General features: G+C 45.4%; 1 protein-coding gene across 2 annotated transcripts in view; it reads right to left on the bottom strand.

Moving 5' to 3' along the window:
• The window catches only part of LOC109869349 (plexin-A1), a 344,851-nt gene that overhangs the window by 5,702 nt on the left and 314,875 nt on the right, over window positions 1-24,274 (bottom strand). The window contains exons 17-30 of one of the 2 annotated variants that reach the window (XM_031803595.1): window positions 23,203-23,296; window positions 21,197-21,433; window positions 19,962-20,105; window positions 18,545-18,779; window positions 16,361-16,518; window positions 13,345-13,601; window positions 10,662-10,728; window positions 5,026-5,172; window positions 4,659-4,818; window positions 4,411-4,514; window positions 4,196-4,292; window positions 1,237-1,427; window positions 460-629; window positions 139-351 (exon numbers count right to left, since the gene is read on the bottom strand). In XM_031803595.1, the coding sequence (XP_031659455.1) occupies window positions 139-351; window positions 460-629; window positions 1,237-1,427; window positions 4,196-4,292; window positions 4,411-4,514; window positions 4,659-4,818; window positions 5,026-5,172; window positions 10,662-10,728; window positions 13,345-13,601; window positions 16,361-16,518; window positions 18,545-18,779; window positions 19,962-20,105; window positions 21,197-21,433; window positions 23,203-23,296 (2,274 nt within the window). The remainder of the gene's footprint in view (window positions 1-138; window positions 352-459; window positions 630-1,236; window positions 1,428-4,195; window positions 4,293-4,410; window positions 4,515-4,658; window positions 4,819-5,025; window positions 5,173-10,661; window positions 10,729-13,344; window positions 13,602-16,360; window positions 16,519-18,544; window positions 18,780-19,961; window positions 20,106-21,196; window positions 21,434-23,202; window positions 23,297-24,274) is intronic. The other variant, XM_031803596.1, reaches the window with a different exon arrangement.

The raw sequence follows: 24,274 nt of genomic DNA, 5'->3' as shown, positions 1-24,274 counted from the left end.
ACTTGTCAACAACCTTCATCTAATCTAATTTCACCAACTGTTAAAACGCTGGGTGCATACTATGTCTTTTGGAAAAGGAAGCATTGAAATGGACAATCTTACAAACTAGAAGGCAGTTGAGCTCTCTGTCATTCATACCTCTCCACCCAGTTCTTGTAGTTGGGGATGTCCTTGGCGTAGAGCAGCTTGTTGGAGGGCGAGTCTTTGCCCAGCTTGTGTTCTGACGTGGAGCAGGAGTCCATGAAGGTCTGGGCCACCACAGACAGGCAGGCGTCTGTGATGCTGTTCTTATGGATGTCAAACACAAACTGAGGGTTCTTGATCACGTTCACCCAGAACCGCAGAGGAAGACTGGGACGGGAGAGTTATCATGAGAAGATGGATACCATCAACCAAATACACACATAGTGAAGAAACAGCCAAGCAAACCATTGCTATTTGTCCTGTAATGTGTCTCACCAATTACTCTTCCAGGTGTGCCGTACGTCTGAGTCTGATATGGAGTGTTTGTCGGCCTGCTCGTCCAGGAAGTCAAACATGTACTTGATGGCCAGGGGCAGGGCGCTGCCGCGGTGGGCCGTGCTGAAGATGGTCTCAAACAGGTCGTCCACAAACTTCTGCAACGTACCCTGAGGACAGTAGGGATGAGAGGAGCGATTAATTTCCCCCATTAAGGGGGAGGGGCTGTGGAGAGGACGCTGCATTCTGCTCTTCCAAGATCAAAGTGCTGAGACAAGCTAGCTTACCAGACAGACCTATGTTTGCTATTTGAATTCCATTCGCTTCTCTGAATCATGCGCCACAAAACACTCAATCCCACAACAAATGACTAGTCTCCTGCTATTTCCTCCGCTTTATATTTATCTATCTTTTCTGACCACAAAATAGGCTTGTGAACAGCGTCTCATTTCCATGTTTTTTCTTTCCCTACAATTAGGAGCGAAACAATGAGCTCTGAGGCAGCTAGAGGAGAGGAGAGGGGCAGGCAGACCCGTTAACAGGGAATTGGCTGAGGGACCCCAGAAGAATACTGCAATAGAGGCTGAGCTGTTTACATTTGAGTCATTTAGCAGTGACAAGCACATCAAGGGACTACCGAAGAAGATGGTTCCTCCAGGAAAAACTCTTGCCATATGGAGAGCATTACACTTCCTCAACATTCAGATGTTAAAGTTGACCTACATCAGCAGTACTTGTTATTTATGAAGGGGTGGTCTGGTGTCTATGTAATCTTACCTTGGTGGCGAGCAGACGGGTCAGATAGATCTCAGAGACCATCTTGCTGCCGCGGTCACCCTCGCGCTGGTCAGAGTGGTCGTGGTTCTTGACCAGGTGCCACAGCTTGGTACCACTCTCCAGGTCAGGGGTGATCATGGGAGTGCGGGAGCGCAGACTGTCTGGACTGCTGGCTGTTCGCAACATGCTCTCTGGACGGAGGCAAGAGAGCGATAGGAACATCAGGACAAAGACAAGGCCATCAGAACAGAACACCAGTCTGACTCCCTGGTTTCATGCAGGCCCCCAGTGTCCGGTCTGGAGTGTGAAGACACAAGCTCGGCTGGTCGGCTACCCCGTAGCAACTTAGCGGTGCCAAAGGGTCTGGTCTTGCCTAGAAAGCCTATGTAAATTACAACCCAATTCAGCAATATGGAACGTTTCTAATTGAAATACTTCCAGCTTCATGCACCGTCGGGAGTTTTCTATAGGAATAAGTAGATGACGTCAGAGCTATCACTATCTACTGGTTTAAACTTCCAACTCTGACACAGGTGTTAAAATCACGCATTTCAGGTCAAAGCGCTGTGCATAGCATTACAAACATGAAAGAGAAAACAAACATATTTAGTCTGGTGAAGGAATGGCTCTATGGGCTGTCTATATCTGGCCGTCATCCAGCCAGAACAAAGACTGTGCCAGCGTGAGGAGCAGAGTATCAGTCTGTCTGTCACAAGGTCACAACCCATAATCCACTGGGACCTGACCTCAGAGATGGAGAGAACATTTTAATGAGCAAGACAACAGATCCCTGTAGCCTCTCCTATTGTAAAAACTCCTTTTGTACGTCAGAGAGGTGGATGGATGGTGAGAAAAATGATTAGGCCTCAACTAAGGAGCGAGGAGAGATGGCTAACTCATTATGCTCAATTGGCGGACTATAACTAATTAGCAAAGTGGGAGAAGAAAAATGGCGTGCCTCGTCTTCATTGTGCCAGGGCCGAGAGAGGAGATAGGATAGAGAATCTGCTTTCTGTCTTATCTTCTTCAGCATGTTTTTACACCAGCCCTTCCATCTCCTTCTCGTCCCTCTTCTCTTCTCCTCTCCTCTCCTCTAATCTCCCCTCCCCACCCCACCCCTCCCCTCCCCAGCCCAAATGACCCATAATGTTAGAGTGGTGGATATAATAGAAAACCATACACAAGAGCAATATCCTCCCTTCCTGTGGTACTGTATGAGTCAGGCTGTACAGGCTCCATTGTGTGAGTTTCTGTCTCCCCCCACTCGTGTCCTCACGGGGGCCGCCTGCCTCCATGCACTGCTACATTATTAATGGTGTGAGTGTCAAACTTCATTACGGGAGACCAAAAAGATGCCCATCTGCCATGTTCCTTATCAGCTAGCCTGCTGCAGTGGCAGCCAGAAAGGGAGGGAGGGACGCTGCATGGAGAGGAGGTAGGGTGGCCAGAATGCAGGTGTATGGAGGGAGGGATGAGAGGACGGAGGAAGAAATTCATTCTGCCTGAATGATAGAGTGACACTGGGGCCTTCTGAGTGTCTGAGCGCAGGGAGATCACGCTGGCTTTCAGGGTGAGAGGATGAGGGAAGTGAAGCTCAGAGACCGAATGACACAGAGAGATGGTGCTGGAGACACTGCTAAACGAATGTGTGTCAGTGCTTCTTGGTTTGTTGTTTCTTATGGGGCATAAGAGCACTGACCTGAATATACCCAATTCAATCTACAGAGATCTTGGCCTGTATTCACAAAGCGTCTCAGAGTAGGAATACGTTTTGCCTTCTAAATCATAATGGATAACAGGGGGGACCTGAGCCTAGATCAGCATTCATACTCGGAGACACTTTGTAAATATGGGCCCTGTGGTATTTAAACAGCGAACCAGAGACCTCCTGCTACACGTATTTCTAGTGGAGGTGTTAAAACCAGTGATGAAACTAAAGGAAAATGGAACCAGTGTGACTAAGACTGGTCTCCGTGCCAATGACCTTGTCAACCCTCAGTATCAGCTTGTTCACACCAGAACATTCTCTCCACTGTAGCCACTCTACCAGCAGACAATAGTACTGTACTCCTACCTCTATTGGACATTCATCATGAGCCTGCTACTACTACTACTGCTGCTGCTACTGCTGCTTGAGTGCCTGTAAATTTCATGACAATCATGTTCTTTGGCTTCTGGGGGAGAGTGGTGGATGTTTACCTCTGCTCTTACAACAGCCAGGGCTTGGAAAATGGAACCAGTGTGACTAAGACTGGTCTCCGTGCCAATGACCTTGTCAACCCTCAGTATCAGCTTGTTCACACCAGAACATTCTCTCCACTGTAGCCACTCTACCAGCAGACAATAGTACTGTACTCCTACCTCTATTGGACATTCATCATGAGCCTGCTACTACTACTACTGCTGCTGCTACTGCTGCTTGAGTGCCTGTAAATTTCATGACAATCATGTTCTTTGGCTTCTGGGGGAGAGTGGTGGATGTTTACCTCTGCTCTTACAACAGCCAGGGCTTGGCTATCCTCTCTGTGGACTAACAAACCAGCCTGGCTTTCACTGGCCTGTCAACGTTGCTATCGTAACCCCTTAACACACAGACACACTTGAGGAGAGAGAGAAGGGGAAAAGAACAACAAAGGTGAAAGCCCTCAGGCTTTTGCCAGAGAGCTGGTTACACTGTTGTGGTGCACAGCTCAGGCTGTGTTCAGAGGTGTGTCTGTGTTAGCTATTGGTCTTCAGTCTCTGGCAGGAGGAGTGAGGTGTCTGATGTAATGCCTGTTATTTCCTAGATGGTGGAAATACCTCTGAAATGGCGTAGGCTCGATAGTGGTGGATTTATGGCTCTCTCTATTCACAGAGGCTGAGTCAAATCTAGCTTACTATCAACAAAGTCATACAGAGGGCGAAAGACAGAGATTGAGAGAGAGATTGAGAGAAAAAGAAAGGAGAAAGAGAGACTCACCATATCTGCTGAGAGACTTGGTGAAGGTAGAAGAGTTGGATATGTTGTATGCTGAGTTCTGCTTTGGTACCAGAGCGATCACTGAGCCGTCCGTCACCTACAAGCATTGAAAAACAAAGGGCTGTCTTGTAAACATTGTCCTGTCAATCACTCCATGCACTGTCTGTTTGCATAGATAAAACCACACCATGGCAACCCCAGCCCTCTGCTCTCACCTGATAGTGGGCCAGTGTGTTGAGGCGTTTCCAGTCGTTATCGATCTTGGTGGTGACATCCTCATCCTGAAGGATGATTCTGGCCATCCTGCCCTGACGCCACTCTGTGAAGAGAAGATGAGGATGAGACCGGAGACAGGCAGGTGCACCCCCCCCCCCCCTGCCGGAAACAGGCAGGCAGGTGCACCCCCCCCCCCGACACACAGTAAACACAAACACACACGGTCACTAAACACTGGTGTTCTTACCCAGGTCCATGTCCCCAGCCTTGGGTCTCTGGGAGTAGGGGCTGCCCTTGTACACTGCATCCAGCAGCTTCTCCTTCACCTGGGTGATGGTGTCACAGTTCAGCCCCTTCACCGTCACCTCCGAGGCGTTCTCGTTCTCCGGGTTCATACAGTGGAGTGTCTGCCAGGGGAGGGAGGGGAATTAGGTTCAGCTTAGTTAAATAAGTTGTCATTTGCAGGTATTTGAATCGCATTCTCTAGCACTAATTAGGGTCACTGAGGTAGCGACAGATCCTACCGACCTTATACAGCCTTCTCAAAGGTAAATCACACATTTGATCAAATATCCTTATTGTCCTATAAAATATTTATATTTGACAGCACTCACCAGGGTCTTGTAGTCAATCTGCTGTCTGATGAGCTTGTCCTCACTGAGTGAGTAGCGCGCCTCTCCTGTGATGGAGTCTATAGGCCCCTTCTCCATCTGCTGCTTCATAGCACAGTACAGCATGAACAGAGGCTCCCCAGCACACTCCTGGAGACACAGGGACACACAGGGACACAGACCCTCAGCGACAGGTATGGGCTGAAGCTTGGGACCAGTGGCCTTTAGGATTCTGCTTCAACAATGCAATTGCTTAACCACATGCATCTATACTGAGTGGACAAAACATTAAGAACACCTTCCTAATATTGAGTTGCACCCCCCATTGCCCTCTGAACAGCCTCAATTCGTTGGGGCATTGACTACAAGGTGTCAAAAGCATTCCAAAGGAATACTGGTCCATGTTGACTCCAATACTTCCCACAGTTGTGTCAAGTTGGCTGGATGTCCCTTGGGTGGTGGACCATTCTTGATACACATGGTGAACTGTTGAGCGTGAAAAACCCAGCTGCGTTGCAGTTCTTGATACAAACCGGTGAGCCTGGCACCTACTACTATACCCTGTTCAAAGGCACTTAAATATTTTATAATGCCCATTCACCCTCTGAATGGCACACACACACAATCCATGTCTCAAGGCTTAAAAATCATTATTTAACCTGTCTCCTCCACTTCATCTACACTGACTGAAGTGGATTTAACAGGTGACATCAATAAGGGATCATAGCTTTCACCTGGCCAGTCTGTCATGGAAAGAGCAGGTGTTCCTAATGTTTTATACACTCAGTGTGTATCTTAACAGGTATGCATATGAACATGAGATTTGTTGCCAATGAGTCAATGCTATTCTCCTGTATCTTCTCACTGGCCTAATCGACAGAGCACTGGGGTGGTCTAATATAAATGTTTCCTGCGTTTGCACTATCCTGGGCACTTGCCAATCAATAGTGTCATTACCCCCAGCTCAGATCCAAGAAAAACTCTTCCCTCTTAAAAAGAGAAAGAGTTTAGAGCAGAGTGAGAGAGACGACAGACAGGTGGCAGCTGAGGCTGATACTAATACGAGGTTAATGATTGAGAGGAAGTGCTTAGGAAGCCCTTCACCATGTTAGAAATGCATGGGCTGTAGTCGAGGAGGAGGAGGAGAGAGAGAGAGAGCGAGAGAGCGAGAGAGAGAGAGAGAGAGAGAGAGAGAGGGAGAGAGAGGGAGAGAGAGGGAGAGAGAGGGAGAGAGAGGGAGAGAGAGGGAGAGAGAGGGAGAGAGAGAGAGAGAGAGAGAGAGAGAGAGAGAGAGAGAGAGAGAGAGAGAGCTTTTGTAAGTGTCATGTTTACTTTTAATTTTTATTGTTGATTTCACTTTTGTTTATTATCTATTTCACTTGCTTTGGCAATGTAAACATACGTTTCCCATACCAATAAAGCCCTTAAATTGGATTGAGAGAGAGCGAGAGAAAGAGATCTAAGTGCTTGATAGGCATAGCATTTATCTCTCCCACTTTAAAACACACTCAGAACTCCTTACCCTCTCACCCTCTCTCCACCATTTATCAGCAATCAAAAAGTTGATATCTTTCAAGCGGAAGGTGAGAAATACGCACATGCATAAGTATCCAGATTTCTCTATTAAGGTTGATATCAAATGTAAGTGATTTGCATTTATTTTAGCTTTTTATGAAAGTACAGACTCATTTTATGAAAGTACAGAATTGAATCATGGTTGGAGGAAATATGGGAAAGTAATGCTGCTTTAAATGTTGACAAAGGAGAGGGTACCGGTTCCAAGTCAATGTGCGGGGGTACAGGTTAGTCGAGGTAATTTGTACATGTAGGTGGGGGTGAAGTGACTATGTGCATAGATAATAAACAGCAAGTGTGTAAAAACGAAGGGGGTGGGGGTGTCAATGTAAATAGTATGGGTGGCCATTTGATTAATTGTTCATCAGTCTTATGGCTTGAGGGTAGAAGCTGTTAACTTCTTGGATATAGGGGGCGCTCTTTTAATTTATGGATAAAAAAACGTTCCCGTTTTAAACAAGATATTTTGTCACGAAAAGATGCTCGACTATGCATATAATTGACAGCTTTGGAAAGAAAACACTCTGACGTTTCCAAAACTGCGAAGATGCTACAGGCGAAACCAAGATGAAATTTCATACAGGAAGTGCCCCAGATTTTGAATGCGCTGTGTTCCAATCTCTCCTTATATGGCTGTGTATGGGTCACGAATGAGCTTAGACTTTCTGTCGTTTCCCCAAGGTGTCGACAGCATTGTGACGTATTTGTAGGCAAATCATTGGAAGATTGACCTTAAGAGACTACGTCTACCAGGTGGCCGCTTGGTGTCGTCCGTTGCAATTATTGCGTAATCTCCAGCTGCGTGTCTTTTTCAGTTTGCTTCGAGGAGAAACACAGCTGCCACGAATGATTTATCATCGAATAGATATGTGAAAAACACCTTGAGGATTGATTCTAAACAACGTTTGCCATGTTTCTGTCGATATTATGGAGTTAATTTGGTAAAAAGTTTGGCGTTGTGGAGACTGCATTTTCGGATTTTTATCTTAGCCAAATGTGATGAACAAAACGGATCGATTTCTCCTACACAAATAATCTTTTTGGAAAAAATGAACATTTGCTATCTAACTGAGAGTCTCCTCATTGAAAACATCCGAAGTTCTTCAAAGGTAAATTATTTTATTTGAATGCTTTTCTTGTTTTTGTGAACATGTTGCCTGCTGAATGCTAGGCTTAATGCTATGCTAGCTATCAATACTCTTACACAAATGCTTGTGTAGCTATGGTTGAAAAGCATATTTTGAAAATCTGAGATGACAGTGTTGTTAACAAAAGGCTAAGCTTGTGAGTGAATATATTTCTTTCATTTCATTTGCGATTTTCATGAATAGTTAACGTTGCGTTATGGTAATGAGCTTGAGGCTATAATTACGCTCCCGGATACGGGATTGCTCGACGCAAGAAGTTAAGGAGCCTTTTGGTCCTAGACTTGGCTCTCCGGTACTACTTGCTGTGCGGTAGCAGAGAGAACAATTTCTGGGGCCTTCCTCTGACACCGCCTAGTATATAAGTCCTGGATGGCAGGAAGCTTGGCCCCAGTGATTTACTGGGCAGCACACACTACCCTCTATAGCGCCTTACAGTCAGATGCCGAGCAGTTGCCATACCAGGCGGTGATGCAACCGGTCATGATGCTCTTGATGGTGCAGCTGTAGATCTTTTTGAGGATCTGGGGACCCATGCCAAGTCTACTGAGGGGAAAAGGTGTTGTTATGCCCTCTTCACAACTGTCTTGGTGTGTTTGGTCCATGATAGTTCGTTGGTGATGTGGACACCAAGGAACTTGAAACTCTCGACCCGCTCCACTTCAGCTCTGTCGATGTTATTGGAGGACTGTTCGGCCCACCTTTCCTGTAGTCCACGATCAGCTCCTTTGTCTTGCTCACATTGAGGGAGAGGTTGTTGTCCTGGCACCACACTACCAGGTCTCTGACCTCCTCCCTATAGGCTCTCATCGTTGTTGGTGATCAGACAAGGAGCCTGAAGCTTCCCACTGGGCATAAACTGGTTGAATTAACATTGTTTCCATGTCATTTAAACAAAGAAAATGTGATGATATTGAATCAACGTGGAAAACTGATTTGATTCTAAAAAAGTTATCACCGTAAGGGAATTTCACCTAAATCCAATGACATGTTGATTTCACATTGAATTCACATTAGTTGACAACCATCCAAATGTAAATCAAAACTAGACGTCGAACTGACGTCTGTGCCCATGGGTAGTTAACTGTGAGTGAGTGGAGACAGGGGCTAACTAACTGCTAACTGGGAGAGAGGTGGAGACAGGGGCTAGCTAACTGCTAACTGGGAGAGAGGTGGAGACAGGGGCTAGCTAACTGCTAACTGGGAGAGAGGTGGAAACAGGGGCTAGCTAACTGCTAACTGGGTGAGAGGTGGAGACAGGGGCTAGCTAACTGCTAACTGGGAGAGAGGTGGAGACAGGGGCTAGCTAACTGCTAACTGGGAGAGAGGTGGAGACAGGGGCTAGCTAACTGCTAACTGTGAGTGAGTGGAGACAGGGGCTAACTAACTGCTAACTGGGAGAGAGGTGGAGACAGGGGCTAGCTAACTGCTAACTGGGAGAGAGGTGGAGAACGGGGGCTAGCGAACTGCTAACTGGGAGAGAGGTGGAGACAGGGGCTAGCTAACTGCTAACTGGGAGAGAGGTGGAGACGGGCTAGCTAACTGCTAACTGGGAGAGAGGTGGAGACAGGGGCTAGCTAACTGCTAACTGGGAGAGAGGTGGAGACAGGGGCTAGCTAACTGCTAACTGGGAGAGAGGTGGAGACAGGGGCTAGCTAACTGCTAACTGTGAGTGAGTGGAGACAGGGGCTAACTAACTGCTAACTGGGAGAGAGGTGGAGACAGGGGCTAGCTAACTGCTAACTGGGAGAGAGGTGGAGACAGGGGCTAGCTAACTGCTAACTGGGAGAGAGGTGGAGACAGGGGCTAGCTAACTGCTAACTGGGAGAGAGGTGGAGACAGGGGCTAGCTAACTGCTAACTGGGAGAGAGGTGGAGACAGGGGCTAGCTAACTGCTAACTGGGAGAGAGGTGGAGACAGGGGCTAACTAACTGCTAACTGTGAGAGAGGTGGAGACAGGGGCTAGCTAACTGCTAACTGGGAGAGAGGTGGAGACAGGGGCTAGCTAACTGCTAACTGGGAGAGAGGTGGAGACAGGGGCTAGCTAACTGCTAACTGGGAGAGAGGTGGAGACAGGGGCTAACTAACTGCTAACTGGGAGAGAGGTGGAGACAGGGGCTAACTAACTGCTAACTGGGAGAGAGGTGGAGACAGGGGCTAGCTAACTGCTAACTGGGAGAGAGGTGGAGACAGGGGCTAGCTAACTGCTAACTGGGAGAGAGGTGGAGACAGGGGCTAACTAACTGCTAACTGGGAGAGAGGTGGAGACAGGGGCTAGCTATTTGCTAACTGGGAGAGAGGTGGAGACAGGGGCTAGCTATTTGCTAGAGGTGGAGAATGGAGACAAGAAGCTAGCTAAGTCTCCACCTCCAGTGTCCTCTCCTGATTCCTATGCAGCAGCCCAACTCTCCCTCTCTCTCCCTGCATATGCTGTTAACGTCTTGTTAGCATCTGTGCTAATTAACCAGACAGCTGCTAACGATAGGGAACACGCATACATCACTCCCTAACCCTCGCTACGACACGGTTGTCTATGAAATTATCTTTATTTCCACCTCCCGGCTTCATTAGGGGGTAATTTTACACTCTTCCACGAGGGAGCGAGGGAGAGTGAGAAGAGATTGAAGAGAGGACCAGTCGAACACCACACCCCCAAAGCTCCTAATGACCGCAGGCAAGAACTGTCAAATAAACAATAACGTAACAAATGAAGGAAATAAAGAGAAACGCCTCTAGTTGGAGCCTTAAACAGACTAAAATACTAATAGCGTACTAACCCATAATGAGAAACAGGGAAGGGGGAAAACAAAACTAATTCTAATTGGCAGAAGAGAGAGAGTGGTGGAGTTGCGGGGTTCCTGAAGAGTAGCTACTGTAGCTCATCTGGTCAGAGCTTAGGTGGTTTGGTGGTGGACTTACCTTAAGGAACTTGTACAAGAGAAAAGTGAACCAGTTGGTCAGCATCTTCTCAGCAACAGACTCCGTTCTAACAGAGAAATGTAAGGCCAGGCATAAATAAGACATGATAGTTCAATAATCAACTAGAGGAAATTGCAGCTCTACCTCAAAACTAACTAGGAATAAATCTAGTTTTAGTTTTAGACTAATACTTGTACTTTCATAAGGGGAAAAAGGTCTTAAAACAAATACTTTATTCTCAAAGCAAACAACCAATCTTCATTAAAAACAGACAATTACCATAATTGGCTAACTTCTCTCGTTAATCATAAACCTGTTGCCTCTACGAACAAAGACCCCTGAAATGTCCCACAGATGAGGAGCAATTAAAATCCACTGTAATTTATTTATATTTATTTATCCTAATATCAAGAGAGGAAACCTAGGCAAACAGTTTCCCCTTTCTCCTCCCCCTACAGTGGCTAGAAAAGCAACTTTCTCTCCATAATTATCTAGTTAATCTAAATTAAAAGGCGGCACAGGAAGGAGGGGTGATAGGAAGAACACTTCTACAAAACACCCCTAAAGCTGCAATATGTTACTTTTTGGGCAACCTGACCAAATTCACATAGAAATATGAGTTATAGATGTGTCATTCTCATTGAAAACAAGTCTAAGAAGCAGTAGATATGTTCTGTGAGCTATTTCTATGCTTTCCGTGCTTAAGTATAGTTTTCGTGCCTTTTACTTTTACTAAAGAGTAACGCTCCCTATACTTTAAACGCATTTTTCTGCCAAAGGTGGTTAACTGTTGGGCAAAAAAAGGTGGCTAAACTGTGTTTACTTAAGTTTACCCTCCACTACACTATTGGCTATAATGTTTGAGAGAATATGGAGAAAAAAAAATGTACTAATGTGTACAGTGCATTCAGAAAGTATTCAGACACCCTTGACTTTTTCCACATTTTGTTACGTTACAGCCTTATTCTAAAATCAATTTAATAGTTTTTTTCCTTCATCAATCTACACACAATCCCCCATAATGACAAAGCAGAAAGCAGACATTTTTGCAAAAGTATTCAAAATAAAATCTGAAATATCACATTATATAAATATTCATATTTTCAGGTCTCTCCAGAGATGTTGGATCTGGTTCAAGTGCGGGCCCTGGCTGGGCCACTCAAGGACATTCAGAGATTTGTTCCAAATCCACTCCTGCATTGTCTTGGCTGTGTGCTTTGGGTCGTTGTCTTGTAGGAAGGTGAACCTTCTCCCCAGTCCGGGGTCCTGAGTGCTCCGGAGCAGGTTTTCATCAAGGATCTCTCTGTACTATGCTCTGCTCATCTTCCCTCAATCCTGACTAGTCTCCCAGTCCTTGACGCTGAAAAACATCCCCACAGCGTAATGCTGCCACCACCATGCTTCACTGTAGGGATCGTGCCAGGTTTCCTCTTGACGTGACGCTTGGCATTCAGGCCAAAGTTCAATCTGGGTTTCAACAAAACAGAGAATCTTGAGTCCTATTGCTGCCTTTTGGCAAACTCCAAGCGGGCTATCATGTGTTTTTTACTTAGGAGTGGCTTTCGTCTGGCCACTCTACCGTAAAGGCCTGATTGGTTGAGTGTTGCAGAGATGGTTGTCCTTCTGGAAGGTTATCCCATCTCCACAGAGGAACTGGAGCTCTGTCAGAGTGACCAAGGCCCTTCTCCCCCGATTGCTCAGTATGGCCAGGAGGCCAGCTCTAGGAAGAGTCTGTGGTTCCGAACTTCTTCAATTTAAGAATGATGGAGGCCACTGTCTTCTTGGGGACCTTCAATGCTGCAGACATTTTTTGGTACCCTTCCCCAGATCTGTGCCTGGACACAATCCTTTCTCAGAATTCTACCGACAATCCCTTCGTCCTCATGACTTGGTTTTGCTCTGACATGCACTGTCAACATGCACTGTGGGACTTCATATACACAAGTGTGCTCCTTTCCAAATCATGTGCAATCAATTGAATTTACCACAGGTGGACTCCAATCAAGTTGTATAAACATCTCAAGGATGATCAATGGAAACAGGATGCATCTGAGCTTAATTTCGAGTCTCATAGCAAAGGGTCTGAATACAGTACTTATGTAAATAAGGTATTTCTGTTTAATATTTTTAATAAATTTGCAAACAATTCTAAAAACCTGTTTTCGCTTTGTCATTATGGGATATTGTGTGTAGATTGATGCGGAAAACAATGAATTTAATACATTTTAGAATAAGGCTGTAAAGTAAGGAAATGTGGAAAAAGTCAAGGAGTCTGAATACCTTCCTAATGCACTGTATGTAAGAGTAGTATAATTTACAAGTCAGTATGTTAAGAAATGTGTGTTACAACAAATGTGTGAGTGAGTGTGTCAGCGGACGACTGTGTGAGTGGGTGATTGTGTGAGTGAGTGTGTCAGCGGACGACTGTGTGAGTGGGTGATTGTGTGAGTGAGTGTGTCAGCGGACGACTGTGTGAGTGGGTGATTGTGTGAGTGAGTGTGTCAGCGGACGACTGTGTGAGTGGGTGATTGTGTGAGTGAGTGTGTCAGCGGACGACTGTGTGAGTGGGTGATTGTGTGAATGAGTGTGTCAGCGGACGACTGTGTGAGTGGGTGATTGTGTGAATGAGTGTGTCAGCGGACGACTGTGGGAGTGGGTGATTGTGTGAATGTGTCCGTCTCACCGGCGCAGCAGCAGCTTGGGGTGGTTCTTGCTCTCCAGGTTCTTGTCGATGAGGTCAGATAGGAGCTGTTTGAGAACCCCTGTGGCGTACTCCATCTCCCCCTGCAGCGCTGTCATGATGAGCGACGCCACGTTGCCACGGTCACGCATGGAGAAGGAGCGCTGCGCCTCCAGGGTGCGGATGAACGTCAACAGGAAGTGCTTCTTGGTGAGGAGCTGGCCAAACAGGGTCAAGGCCTTCTCCTGGTTGGCCTGGACCTATCAGGAAACAACATCCACATGTGTTGTAAATGTAATGTAAATATATGGAGTACCCCACATTAAAAAATACTACAGTGCACTATGGATAAAATACTATAGTATTTAAAGTTGACTATAGTATAAATACTGTTGTAAAAAACAACTGTAGTATATACTATAGTAATTATTGTAGTATTTTTTGCAAACTGTAGTATACTGTATTATTTACTTTATTGGTTTTGCAGACATTACTGTAGTAGTTCGTGTAGTATTTTGTATTTTTTTTATTCTTTGACATAGTGTGGGATTTCTCCTTTAGGAAACCTACTGCGCAAAATTCTCAAAGAGCACATTTTTCATAACCTGTAGTTACTTTAGGACTGAGGTCTGAATGGATAGTTCAGAGCTTTCGCTCTTTTTCATAACCTGTAGGTACTTTAGGACTGAGGTCTGAATGGATAGTTCAGAGCTTTCGCTCTTTTTCATAACCTGTAAGGGAGACAATATATTGTCTCTACTTGGGCATGTAGGTTTCTCACTTATTGGTGGCACACATTGGGATTATGGGGGAAGGGAACTGGCAAATTAAATACTGTAGTATATACTATAGTAATTACTGTAGTGTTTTTGCATAAAGTTGTGTTTTTGTTATATTACTGTAGTATTTACTGTATTGTTTTTGCGGACTGTAGTATTTACTATAGTATTCTACAGTATACTACAGTTTACTACATATTCTAGTAAGTACTGTAGTATTCTATAGTAAACTGTAGTCATTTTATGTGGGGTCGGGGAATTGTAAATGGTATAATGTAAATACATGGAGTAAGACTAACGTAAATAACACAACAATAAATGATGTAAGTATTATTTAGAGATTGGCTATGTACTGTATACAAGACATGACATCTTGGCCTATGAGGCCATTGTTAGATTCACATTCATGACCTTAGCTGCTTTTAAAGCCTGCAGTGCGTTTTCAAGTTTCAAGTTTTATTGTCACAAGGACAAGTACAATGCATTCTTTCTTAGGAGATGTTTCTTCAAATGTCTTATGATCAATTTGCCCTACGTCGTCAGCTGAGCACAGGAGAAAACAGAACGGAAGGAGGAGTAGGAGGAAGGGGGATGCACTGGGGCGTAGAAAGGAGAGGGCCTGTGCAGTGCTGTGCGTCCGAGGGTGGCTGGGTGACAGAAGTCTGTTCCACAGGCTGGCATCTGTCACTTCTCATCAGCAATGCTACGGCCCCCTCTAGACCTAACCCACAATCCTTCACTCTAACTCACTCACATAGACAAGGCAGTGCTACTGCTCAGAAAACCAAGGGTAGTGTCTGTTAAAAAGGGAAACAAACATCTAGTATATTCTGCAAGGCTTACGGCATAATATCATGCCTAAACAACACCCAGTACGTGTTAATAAAAGGAAAATAAAATCAAAGTACTTTCTCTGTCTTTATGAAAAAACACTTCCTCCTCCATTAGCCAACCGCCTGGCTCCATCCCCCCACCCACCCACCGTACACCATGCACTCTGACTTCACAGAATCTCCACCTTCCACTACAAGTACACGTACCATACACCATGCACTCTGGCTACCCTGCCGCCCCGCCGCCCCGTGCATGGTGTACGGTACGTGTAGTGGAAGGAGGTGATTCTGTGAAGTCAGAGTGCATGGTGTACGGTACGTGTAGTGGAAGGAGGAGATTCTGTGAAGTCAGAGTAGGGTAGCCTAGTGGTTAGAGCATTGGACTAGTAACCGAAAGGTTGCAAGTTCAAATCCCCGAGCTGACTATGTACAAAATCTGTCGTTCTGCCCCTGAACAAGGCAGTTAACCCACTGTTCCTAGGCCGTCATTGAAAATAAGAATTTGTTCTTAACTGACTTGCCCAGTTAAATAAAGGTAAAATAAATAATAATTTAAAAAACACCATGCACTCTGACTTCACAGAATCTCCGCCTTCCACTACACGTACCGTACACCATGCACTCTGACTTCACAGAATCTCCTCCTTCCACTACACGTACCGTACACCATGCACTCTGACTTCACAGAATCTCCTCCTTCCACTACATGTACCGTACACCATGCACTCTGACTTCACAGAATCTCCTCCTTCCACTACACGGCCTAATAAAGTGCCTCAATTTTCCTCAGTGGAGCTAAATGAAATTCTGGGGCCTCTGGGGGAGCAGGCTGGGTACTGTAGGTTGCTTTGGGGAGAGCAGCTACACAGAGCAATAAGGGATTGAGCCGTGTGTATGGACACTTGATTACGCTTGGGACTCGAGGGGAAATTCAGTGGGAAAGAAATCCGGACATAACAATAAAGATGTAATCCCTCCCCTTTAGAAGAGCCTGTGGTTGACAGGGCGGGGAGGTAGCGAGTCTCTACACTGTATTCTGACAGGCATTTGCATATATTTCATGCTGAACCAGGTGGGATCTAGTAGCATATTTGAAATATATATGGAACATCATTGATACATGAAGAGAGAGAAGCTCCTATGTGATGCGGCTACTGTATATGAAATGATTACAGCCATATCATATGACCATTTCATCGGCTTAATGATTGGCTGTATGAAATGATATCATGTTACATACATCCTGTCCTCTGTACCTTCCCAAGCTGTAACATGGGATTCTGGTGAGACAAAGGTTTCCTCTAACATTCAGAGGGTGGGATATTAGGTACAGATATAGATACAGATTAGTATAGATAGTGGTATAGATGTTCGAGTCTACATGCTGCGGTGGCAGTGGTGGTGTACCTCCTTGACTCGTACCTCCATCTCCTTGAGCACGGGGTGGTCCTCGATGCCGGGGAACAGGACCCGCATGGCGTAGGTCCTGTAGTCCAGGAAGGGGATGCCCGCTCCGTCCAGCTCCTGGGTCAGCTCGTGGATGTCTGTCTGCAGCTCTGCAAAGGCTGAGGGAACACACAGACAGAGAATGAACTTACTAGGATGTAGACACTTAAACACAGGGATGCACAGTCAGTTGCACTGGGTATGAATGGACATTGAAGGGGATTATGGAAGTACAGTATCTTCATTACACTCCATGTGTGTGTGTTCCAATGTTACAACTGTGTGTGGCACCGAATTATCAATGTCAACTGCAAACATATGCCACCACACCAACACTGCACTGATTGGCTTAGAGAAAAAGACACAGGGAAAGGGCAAGTAAATAGAATGTGGATTTCATTCTTCTGTTGTGTTTTGAATTAAATCCATACTACTTGGAAATACAAGAGAAGTGCTAAACGAAAGAAAAGAAACTGTTCCAAAAAAGGGGAGAGACAATGGAAAGAGAAAAAGATAAAACAAAGTTCATCGGAAAGAAAGTAAATGAATTGGATGAGTGGATAATTAATAAAGGAGCAATGCGTTTCATGCATCATTTCCCCCAGCTGTTATTGGCCTGCGTCGTCCGCTGGGATGATTATAGTAGACTGCCAAACTCCCCCTTCTGTAAGGGCTTCACCATTTCTACATACAGTTTAGCAGCTACTCAAACATTATACAGACGGCACGATTCCTACAGGTTAATTAAGGATTTACTATCATGCATATATGGGCCTTTCAGTATGGGTCCAATTATTCATAGAGATAAAATAACTATCAAAGTTATAATGTGAATAATAAAACATTCTGTTGACAGGGAATGTGTCTGGCTGAGTCTCGACTTTCCAACCATTTGCAAAAATGAAATAGTTATCCTTCATTCTATTGAGTTTGTTGTGTCTAAGCACCAAGCCAAAGCAGCCATTACATCCAGCAGGGTAAACTACACAGCAGATTCTCTCCCCGTCAACAGTTGCAGCAGCATCTAATATGTTGTTAATGGGCCATTAGCCGTGTGACTGTTAGTTTTGTCTGTCTGTTTGTTTGGATTACACTGCTCTCTGATGGCCCTCAGAGCACGGCTCATTGAGCTCCACCTCCCCTATCATCCTCCCCTCCCCTGCTGACTGACACTTAGTGGGACACGCCCACCTCCCCGCAGCCAAGCCCGCCCCCACGTCTGCTGCCCCGCCCATCCCCATCACCTGGGTAGCATAGCCCGTCTGGGCCTCCAGCAGGAGGGGCGGGGCAGGGGGCGGGGACACAGCAATGCTCTACTTCCTGGTGGCACTCAGTGTTTTTACATCACATCGTTGCCCAAACTTCCCAGCTACAGAGGCAGATGTGTAGATTACTCTCTGTTGCTGCTGGTCTGTCAGGTCTGAGACTGGTGTGTAAAGGAACTCATGTCTGTTGTGCTGCTGCTGTTTGTGTTGTAAATAAATCACGGCATGTGCATTGTATTGAGCATGTGTGGCAAGAATGCTAAATCTATCAGGTATACATGTGGAGTAACAGTAGCTTTAACTCAGTCACTCTCCGATGTTCCCTGTACTGGTCGATCTGACCCCACACAGTCCCCGTCTCTCTGTCTCTGCCAGAGTTCTCTTCCCCATCTCTGTATCTATCAGTGTTTGGCGACAGGCTGTGGGCTGAGACTGACAAGGCTATGACCCTCCGGATGGCCAGCCACAGATAAGAACCAATTAGTCTCAGTCCATCTCTCAGTGGGCAGCATAGATGCACCTCAAAACGTCAAAGAGACAACACCAACTTGGCTGTCCACACAACACACAGACACACTCACACGTTCAGAGGATACTGCGACCACATCACCAGAGAGCAAGCAGCCCTCTCGTATCAGCCACACCAACCTGTTACCATGACGACTGGACAGAGTGCAGCTACAGCACAGTCACATATCCACACAGAAAGAGAATAAGAGAGTGATTATGAATGAGGGAGAGTGAGGGGGGAAAGAGAGAGAGGAAGAGAGAAAGAAAAGAGAAAGGGAGAGAGAGAGAGAGGGAGAGTGAGAGTGAGAGTGAGAGAGAGAGAGAGAGAGAGAGAGAGAGAGAGACTGACAAGGAGTGTGACTGTCCGTACCTTCTTTACACTCCAGGGCCACTCTGGACTCCAGGTTGTCCATCTGCAGCTGCAGGCGTTTCAGGGTGCGGTCAGCATCACGGGACTTCCTCTTGTAGGCGATGAGCACAGCGATGATGACCAATAGCAGCAGACCACCACCTCCGCCGATACCGATGATGGCAGGCAGGGTCAGCAGGCTGTCTGAGTAGATCTGGAGAGTACCAGGGGAGTACTCGAACCCACCCACCCGGATCTGAGCACACACACAGGAAAAAAACACAGAAACACGTCACAGTGCTAATCAAACAAAGCAATCACTACAGTGAAAGAATCTCAGGAACCAAAGTCGTTAATAGGAGTAAAACACTGGGAATGGGTTCTAAAAACCCACATTTACATAAACCAGCAGGTCTGACAGAACCCATCACTGGATTATCTCAAATCAAAGTATTCAGTGGGGGGTTGATAACTATTTTGATGAGCAATGATTACTGCACTTTAAAGGATCAAGTTAACACAGTCAAAGAATGTTAAACACTTGGGTTGTTTCGGTTCAGGTGCTAAAAGTTTGTCCTGTTGATGACAGTTTCTAAACATCATGTATTTTCTATTGTATTGACAGGGAAGGGACTGATGAGAACAGAAAAAGCTGAAGGCCATAAAAGGTTTCTTAGAAAACTTGCAGGAGGCACAGCCGCCGACACACAGCTGTGCATCTGAGGAGGCAAACAAGACAACACACACACACCAGACTCTGCACACATTCAGAGACGTAGCCTTGTGCGTCGGGCCAGACGCCTACTGGGGGCCCTGTATGTAGGTCACTTTACACAGGGTATAGAACACACAGCTGTGCCCTTCTCCCCAGCACACCCCACAGCGCACACAACACACACAACACACGCGCACACACACACACACAGCCCAGCACAGAGCGGATGGAAACAGACAGTTCTATTTTTAAAGTGCCATTGTCAAGAGTAATGAATTACTATACCGACCCATGAAAATGGTATTTCTCCAATATTCAACATGACATTTAGTTGCAAAGCAAAGAGAATCCAGCCCCAAGCCTACTGGTAGTTTGGAGAGCCATCATATTGAATTACATGGATGTGTTGTCACTACTTTCAATGTCTTTCCAGACTACTAAATGTCACACAGATAGTGTGACTGGAGAGGATAGTAGAGATTTGTTTGGAGGGGACTGTGTGTGTATTTGAGGATATATAGAAAGTAGTACATGGGGAAACCCGAAAAAATACTAAGTGCACTGAAATTAGCTGTAGTATTTTAAGGAAAAAAATGTACAGAGGCAATTCCATCTAAATATAAAGGTTAGATAAAACAAAGTCAAGTCAAGGGAGACCGTGTGAACTCAGTCCAGGTGAGTCGTGTGCCATGTGAAATGAAATGGTATAGAGTAAGTGCTCACTGTGACTTTGTGCTGTCCAGTGAGGTTGGGCCATTCACACAGCAGCTGAGTCTCAGACAGGGTCAGAACACAGGGGGTCTCCCCGATGAACACCGTGTAGTTCAGCCTGGAGTTACCAGGCGCTGCAGGGATTAGGTTACGACCCTGGAAGGAAACACACAAAAACAGTGTCAACTGTTTCATTGTTTTTATCTGACCCAATCCTTTAAACCAAGGCCAAGCACAGAGTTAACCACACAAAGCCGTGCATTGGTAGCAAGGCAAGATATGTTCTACAATGTGACAGACTTTGGCTCGTATGGAGCCACCGCCGATGTTGGAGGTCGCACAATTTCAATCTGACAAAAGCTTTGGAAAACATTTTTTTCCCCCAAGCATCTCTCTTTGCCTAAGTGTCAGAGCGAGGCCATGAGCCCTGTAGCCTTCAACTCTAGAGAGAGAAGGGTGGCAGAGAAGAGCAGGTGGGGGGAGAGAGAGAGAGAGAGAGCTGTTGTGCCACCCACTGCTCTAGCAGCATGAGAGAGGTGAAGACTCAGTCTTCCAATCCCTCTCTCCACAGGGCTCCTCCCAGGCAGGTCACGCCGTGGAACACTTCAGGCATGCATTCTATTCACGATCATTTCACCCTGCATCAGCCATGCACCCAACACCCCACCCCACGCACCAGATGAAAAATTAACTGCTTGGCGAATGCGATGCACATCTCGTAAAATACCCTTAATTATTTCAGCAAATTACATTTTCTTATTCTCATCACTGTGCTAATGTGAAGGTTAGTTATAACGAACCAGACGGGGGATTCTCTCTGCAATCAGAAAAGGTTTAGTTAATACATTTCATTTTCAATGATGGTTCTTATGTTGTTTTTTTATATTGGCTCAGAGGATAATTGGATGCACAACCATCCCAATTTTGGCGTTTAGAGCTGGAGCTGACGGATACGTGAAACATTGAATAATCTAAATCGAAAAATCCGGCGGATTACATTTGATGTAATCCAAAAACGTAAAAATATATTTGATGAAATAGTATACACTGTATTTTAATAGGGATTAACAAATACAAATACATGAATGGTTTCTAAGATAGACAGGTGAAAGAGAATTCCCTGGTAGACACTTGAAAATATCCATTTTAATTTCTGTGACTCGTTGAAATGACTGAGCCTCTCTGGTCCTCAGTGTTCACCCCCCCACTCCAACCACTCTGCCCTGCTGGCATTCAGGCTCTCTTACCTTGAGGATGAGAGGGGAGGTGGGTTTGAGCTCCAGGACCCCGGTGGGGCTGAGGGGTTCGAACACGGGGTCAGGGTAGTAGCTGAACGTCTCGTTGACCACCACCAGAGCGTGGACATTGTCCATGTAGAAGCCGATCTCATCCGGCCCACTGCCCGTGTCTGAGAAGCCCCTCTCGGAGTCGGTTACTGACGGGGCCAGGCACACCATCACGGAGTTATTAAACACTGTGCAGTTCTGAGCGGGACAGGGGGAAGGAACATAGAAAATAAAGGAGATTAGAAAAGTGTGAGATGACAAATTGTATGTTCCATTACAACAGTGGTCCCCACCCCTTTTCACTCGGGCTCCCCTTGCTTCATTTGGGAACGCATTTTGCCATGTCTTATGTGTGTTCGTGAGACATCTGAGTGATGCAAACATTACAACAAAATCTATGGGCTAAAAAACCTAGTTAAAAAATGTTAGCTGACATGGGCTAGTTGATCTGGACATTTCTGACCAGTTATAAATAGCTCTCTAAGGTCTGCAGGGACTAACATGACAAGAGGAGCTGATGATGCACTACCCCGTTTAGAAATTGCACCTTGTGCATTCTACTATTACAACTTTTCAAGAGTAAATTGAGACCCAGACTGAGTTCCTTAAAAGAATGTGTTATAATAATAATATTCTAGTCTGAATTTGAAATTATTATGAATTTACATATTTTAATAATTTAATCTCTGGAAATGTTTTCTTTAATCCCAGTATTTTCATTATAGAGATATTAGCAGTGCTATTTGGGTGGATTTTGTGGTCTCAAACCAGTGAATTTATTAACATTCTTCATCAGGATTATGGGCAAAATTTAATTATTGACAATGAAAGAGGTGGGAATGTTGTTCCCTTGTAATATAATTGCTACATTTACTATCAATATAGCATTACAAATTGTTTTCTAGATTGTATATTGCCGATTCTTTCTCACAATGTGAATATTGGGTCGCGACTCAGACAACCTGTTCAAATTTGGGTCCCGAGGCAAAACCTGTTCAGAACCACAGCCCTAGAGGAGCCATGTTACTTAAAAACCAATTCAAATATTGGTTTATATGCATCTCATTACAGTTTCTCTAACTCCCAGCTAAACATTCTCAGAAAATATTACTGCTTTGCTGTGTTGGCTTTTATGACTCCAGGTATTGCTAGTAGATTCAGAACTGTATCAATCCCCTCACCTACGCTGTATGCTTCTCTACATGGACCTCTTAACATGTCCTCAACACGGAGCACAAGGACCTCAGCAGCATTGTGTCTAGAGCAGAAGCTAGTTTGAACGGAGCACAAGGACCTCAGCAGCATTGTGTCTAGAGCAGAAGCTAGTTTGAACAGAGCACAAGGACCTCAGCAGCATTGTGTCTAGAGCAGAAGCTAGTTTGAACGGAGCACAAGGACCTCAGCAGCATTGTGTCTAGAGTAGAAGCTAGTTTGAACGGAGCACAAGGACCTCAGCAGCATTGTGTCTAGAGTAGAAGCTAGTTTGAACGGAGCACAAGGACCTCAGCAGCATTGTGTCTAGAGCAGAAGCTAGTTTGAACAGAGCACAAGGACCTCAGCAGCATTGTGTCTAGAGCAGAAGCTAGTTTGAACGGAGCACAAGGACCTCAGCAGCATTGTGTCTAGAGTAGAAGCTAGTTTGAATGGAGCACAAGGGACGGGCCATTAGAACAAGGTCATTAAGCAGAAGTTGATTCTCTTCCAGTAGAACTGAAGGAAAGGTTAATGGAGCCCCATGGTGCAAGGTGAGGGGGTGAGGGGCGACTTGCCAACACCGCTTTGTCATCCTGGGACATTTTAAAGGTTAAACGGCCTGGGGGAGTGTTGGATGTTTTGTTTCAAGGAGCAGGGTAGAAACAGGAGACAAAATTGGCAGAACAACCGGCAGACAGTCTGATGGCCACCCATGGACGAGATGTGTGTGAGTGAGGTGTTTGTGAAGGGGTCTGGGCTAGGTCCATACTCACATGGAAGGATTCGGCGGAGCCGTACTTGGCTCTGATCTTAGGCTCTCTGATGGTGGCCAGGTTAGTTCCACTGACGGTCAACAGGGTTCCACCACTGACAAAATAAAAAAAATTGTTTGTTAACAAATATGTAAATATGAGGATGCATAGAAAAGTATTAGACAATCAACATAAAGTAGATGGAAGTATATTCAATTGCCAGCTGTGGGTAAGTTGTGAATAAAACCCCCGGAAAATAAAATGTGTTGTAGGTGTACTTTAGGTCCTAGGAGACAGTTACAAATAGAGTTTACAGTCCCAGTGTCTGGAAAGCCAGTGCATAACAACACCCACTATGTCTGGCAAGTATAGCGTATATACATCCCTCCTGCCTTCCTTTATCTAGCCGGGTGAATGCTGTGTTCTCTGCAGTCGACTTTCTTCACCCTGCATGCATGGACAGGCAGCTCCTGGCTGAGGCTGGGCATGAGGCTGGGGCTGCCTTTTTAAAGCAGGCTTTCTCCACAGATTGTTATTTGTGTAGAGCCTATACCTCCAGCCCGGCTCTTTATGTGAAAAAGCCCTCTTACCTCAGGTACACGCTTCAGGGAATAACCAACAGAGAATATACTCTCTCTCTCTCTCTTCACCCACCAGTGCAGGCCCAGCCCCAGCACCAGCCTCAGCCAGTATCTACAGTGCATTCGGAAACTATTCAGACCTCTTTACTTTTTCCACATTTTGTTACATACAGCCTTATTCTAAAATGTATTAAATAAAACTAATTCCTCATCAATCTACACACAATACCCCACAATGACAAAACACATTTTTGCAAATTTATTACAAATAAAAAACAGAAATACCTTATTTACATATTTATTGAGACCCTTTGCTATGAGACTCGAAATTGAGCTCAGGTGCATCCTGTTTCTAATGATCATCCGTGAGATGTTTCTACAACTTGATTGGAGTCCACTTGTGGTAAATTAAATTAATTAGACATGATTTGGAAAGGCACACACCTGTCTATTTAAGGTCCCAAAGTTGACAGTGCATGTCAGAGCAAAAACCAAGCCATGAGGTCAAAGGA

This window comes from Oncorhynchus kisutch, linkage group LG24 (assembly GCF_002021735.2).
Source record: "Oncorhynchus kisutch isolate 150728-3 linkage group LG24, Okis_V2, whole genome shotgun sequence".
NCBI lineage: Eukaryota > Metazoa > Chordata > Actinopteri > Salmoniformes > Salmonidae > Oncorhynchus > Oncorhynchus kisutch.
Note: the sequence above shows the minus strand (reverse complement) of the source record. Positions and strands in the feature narration are given on the sequence as shown.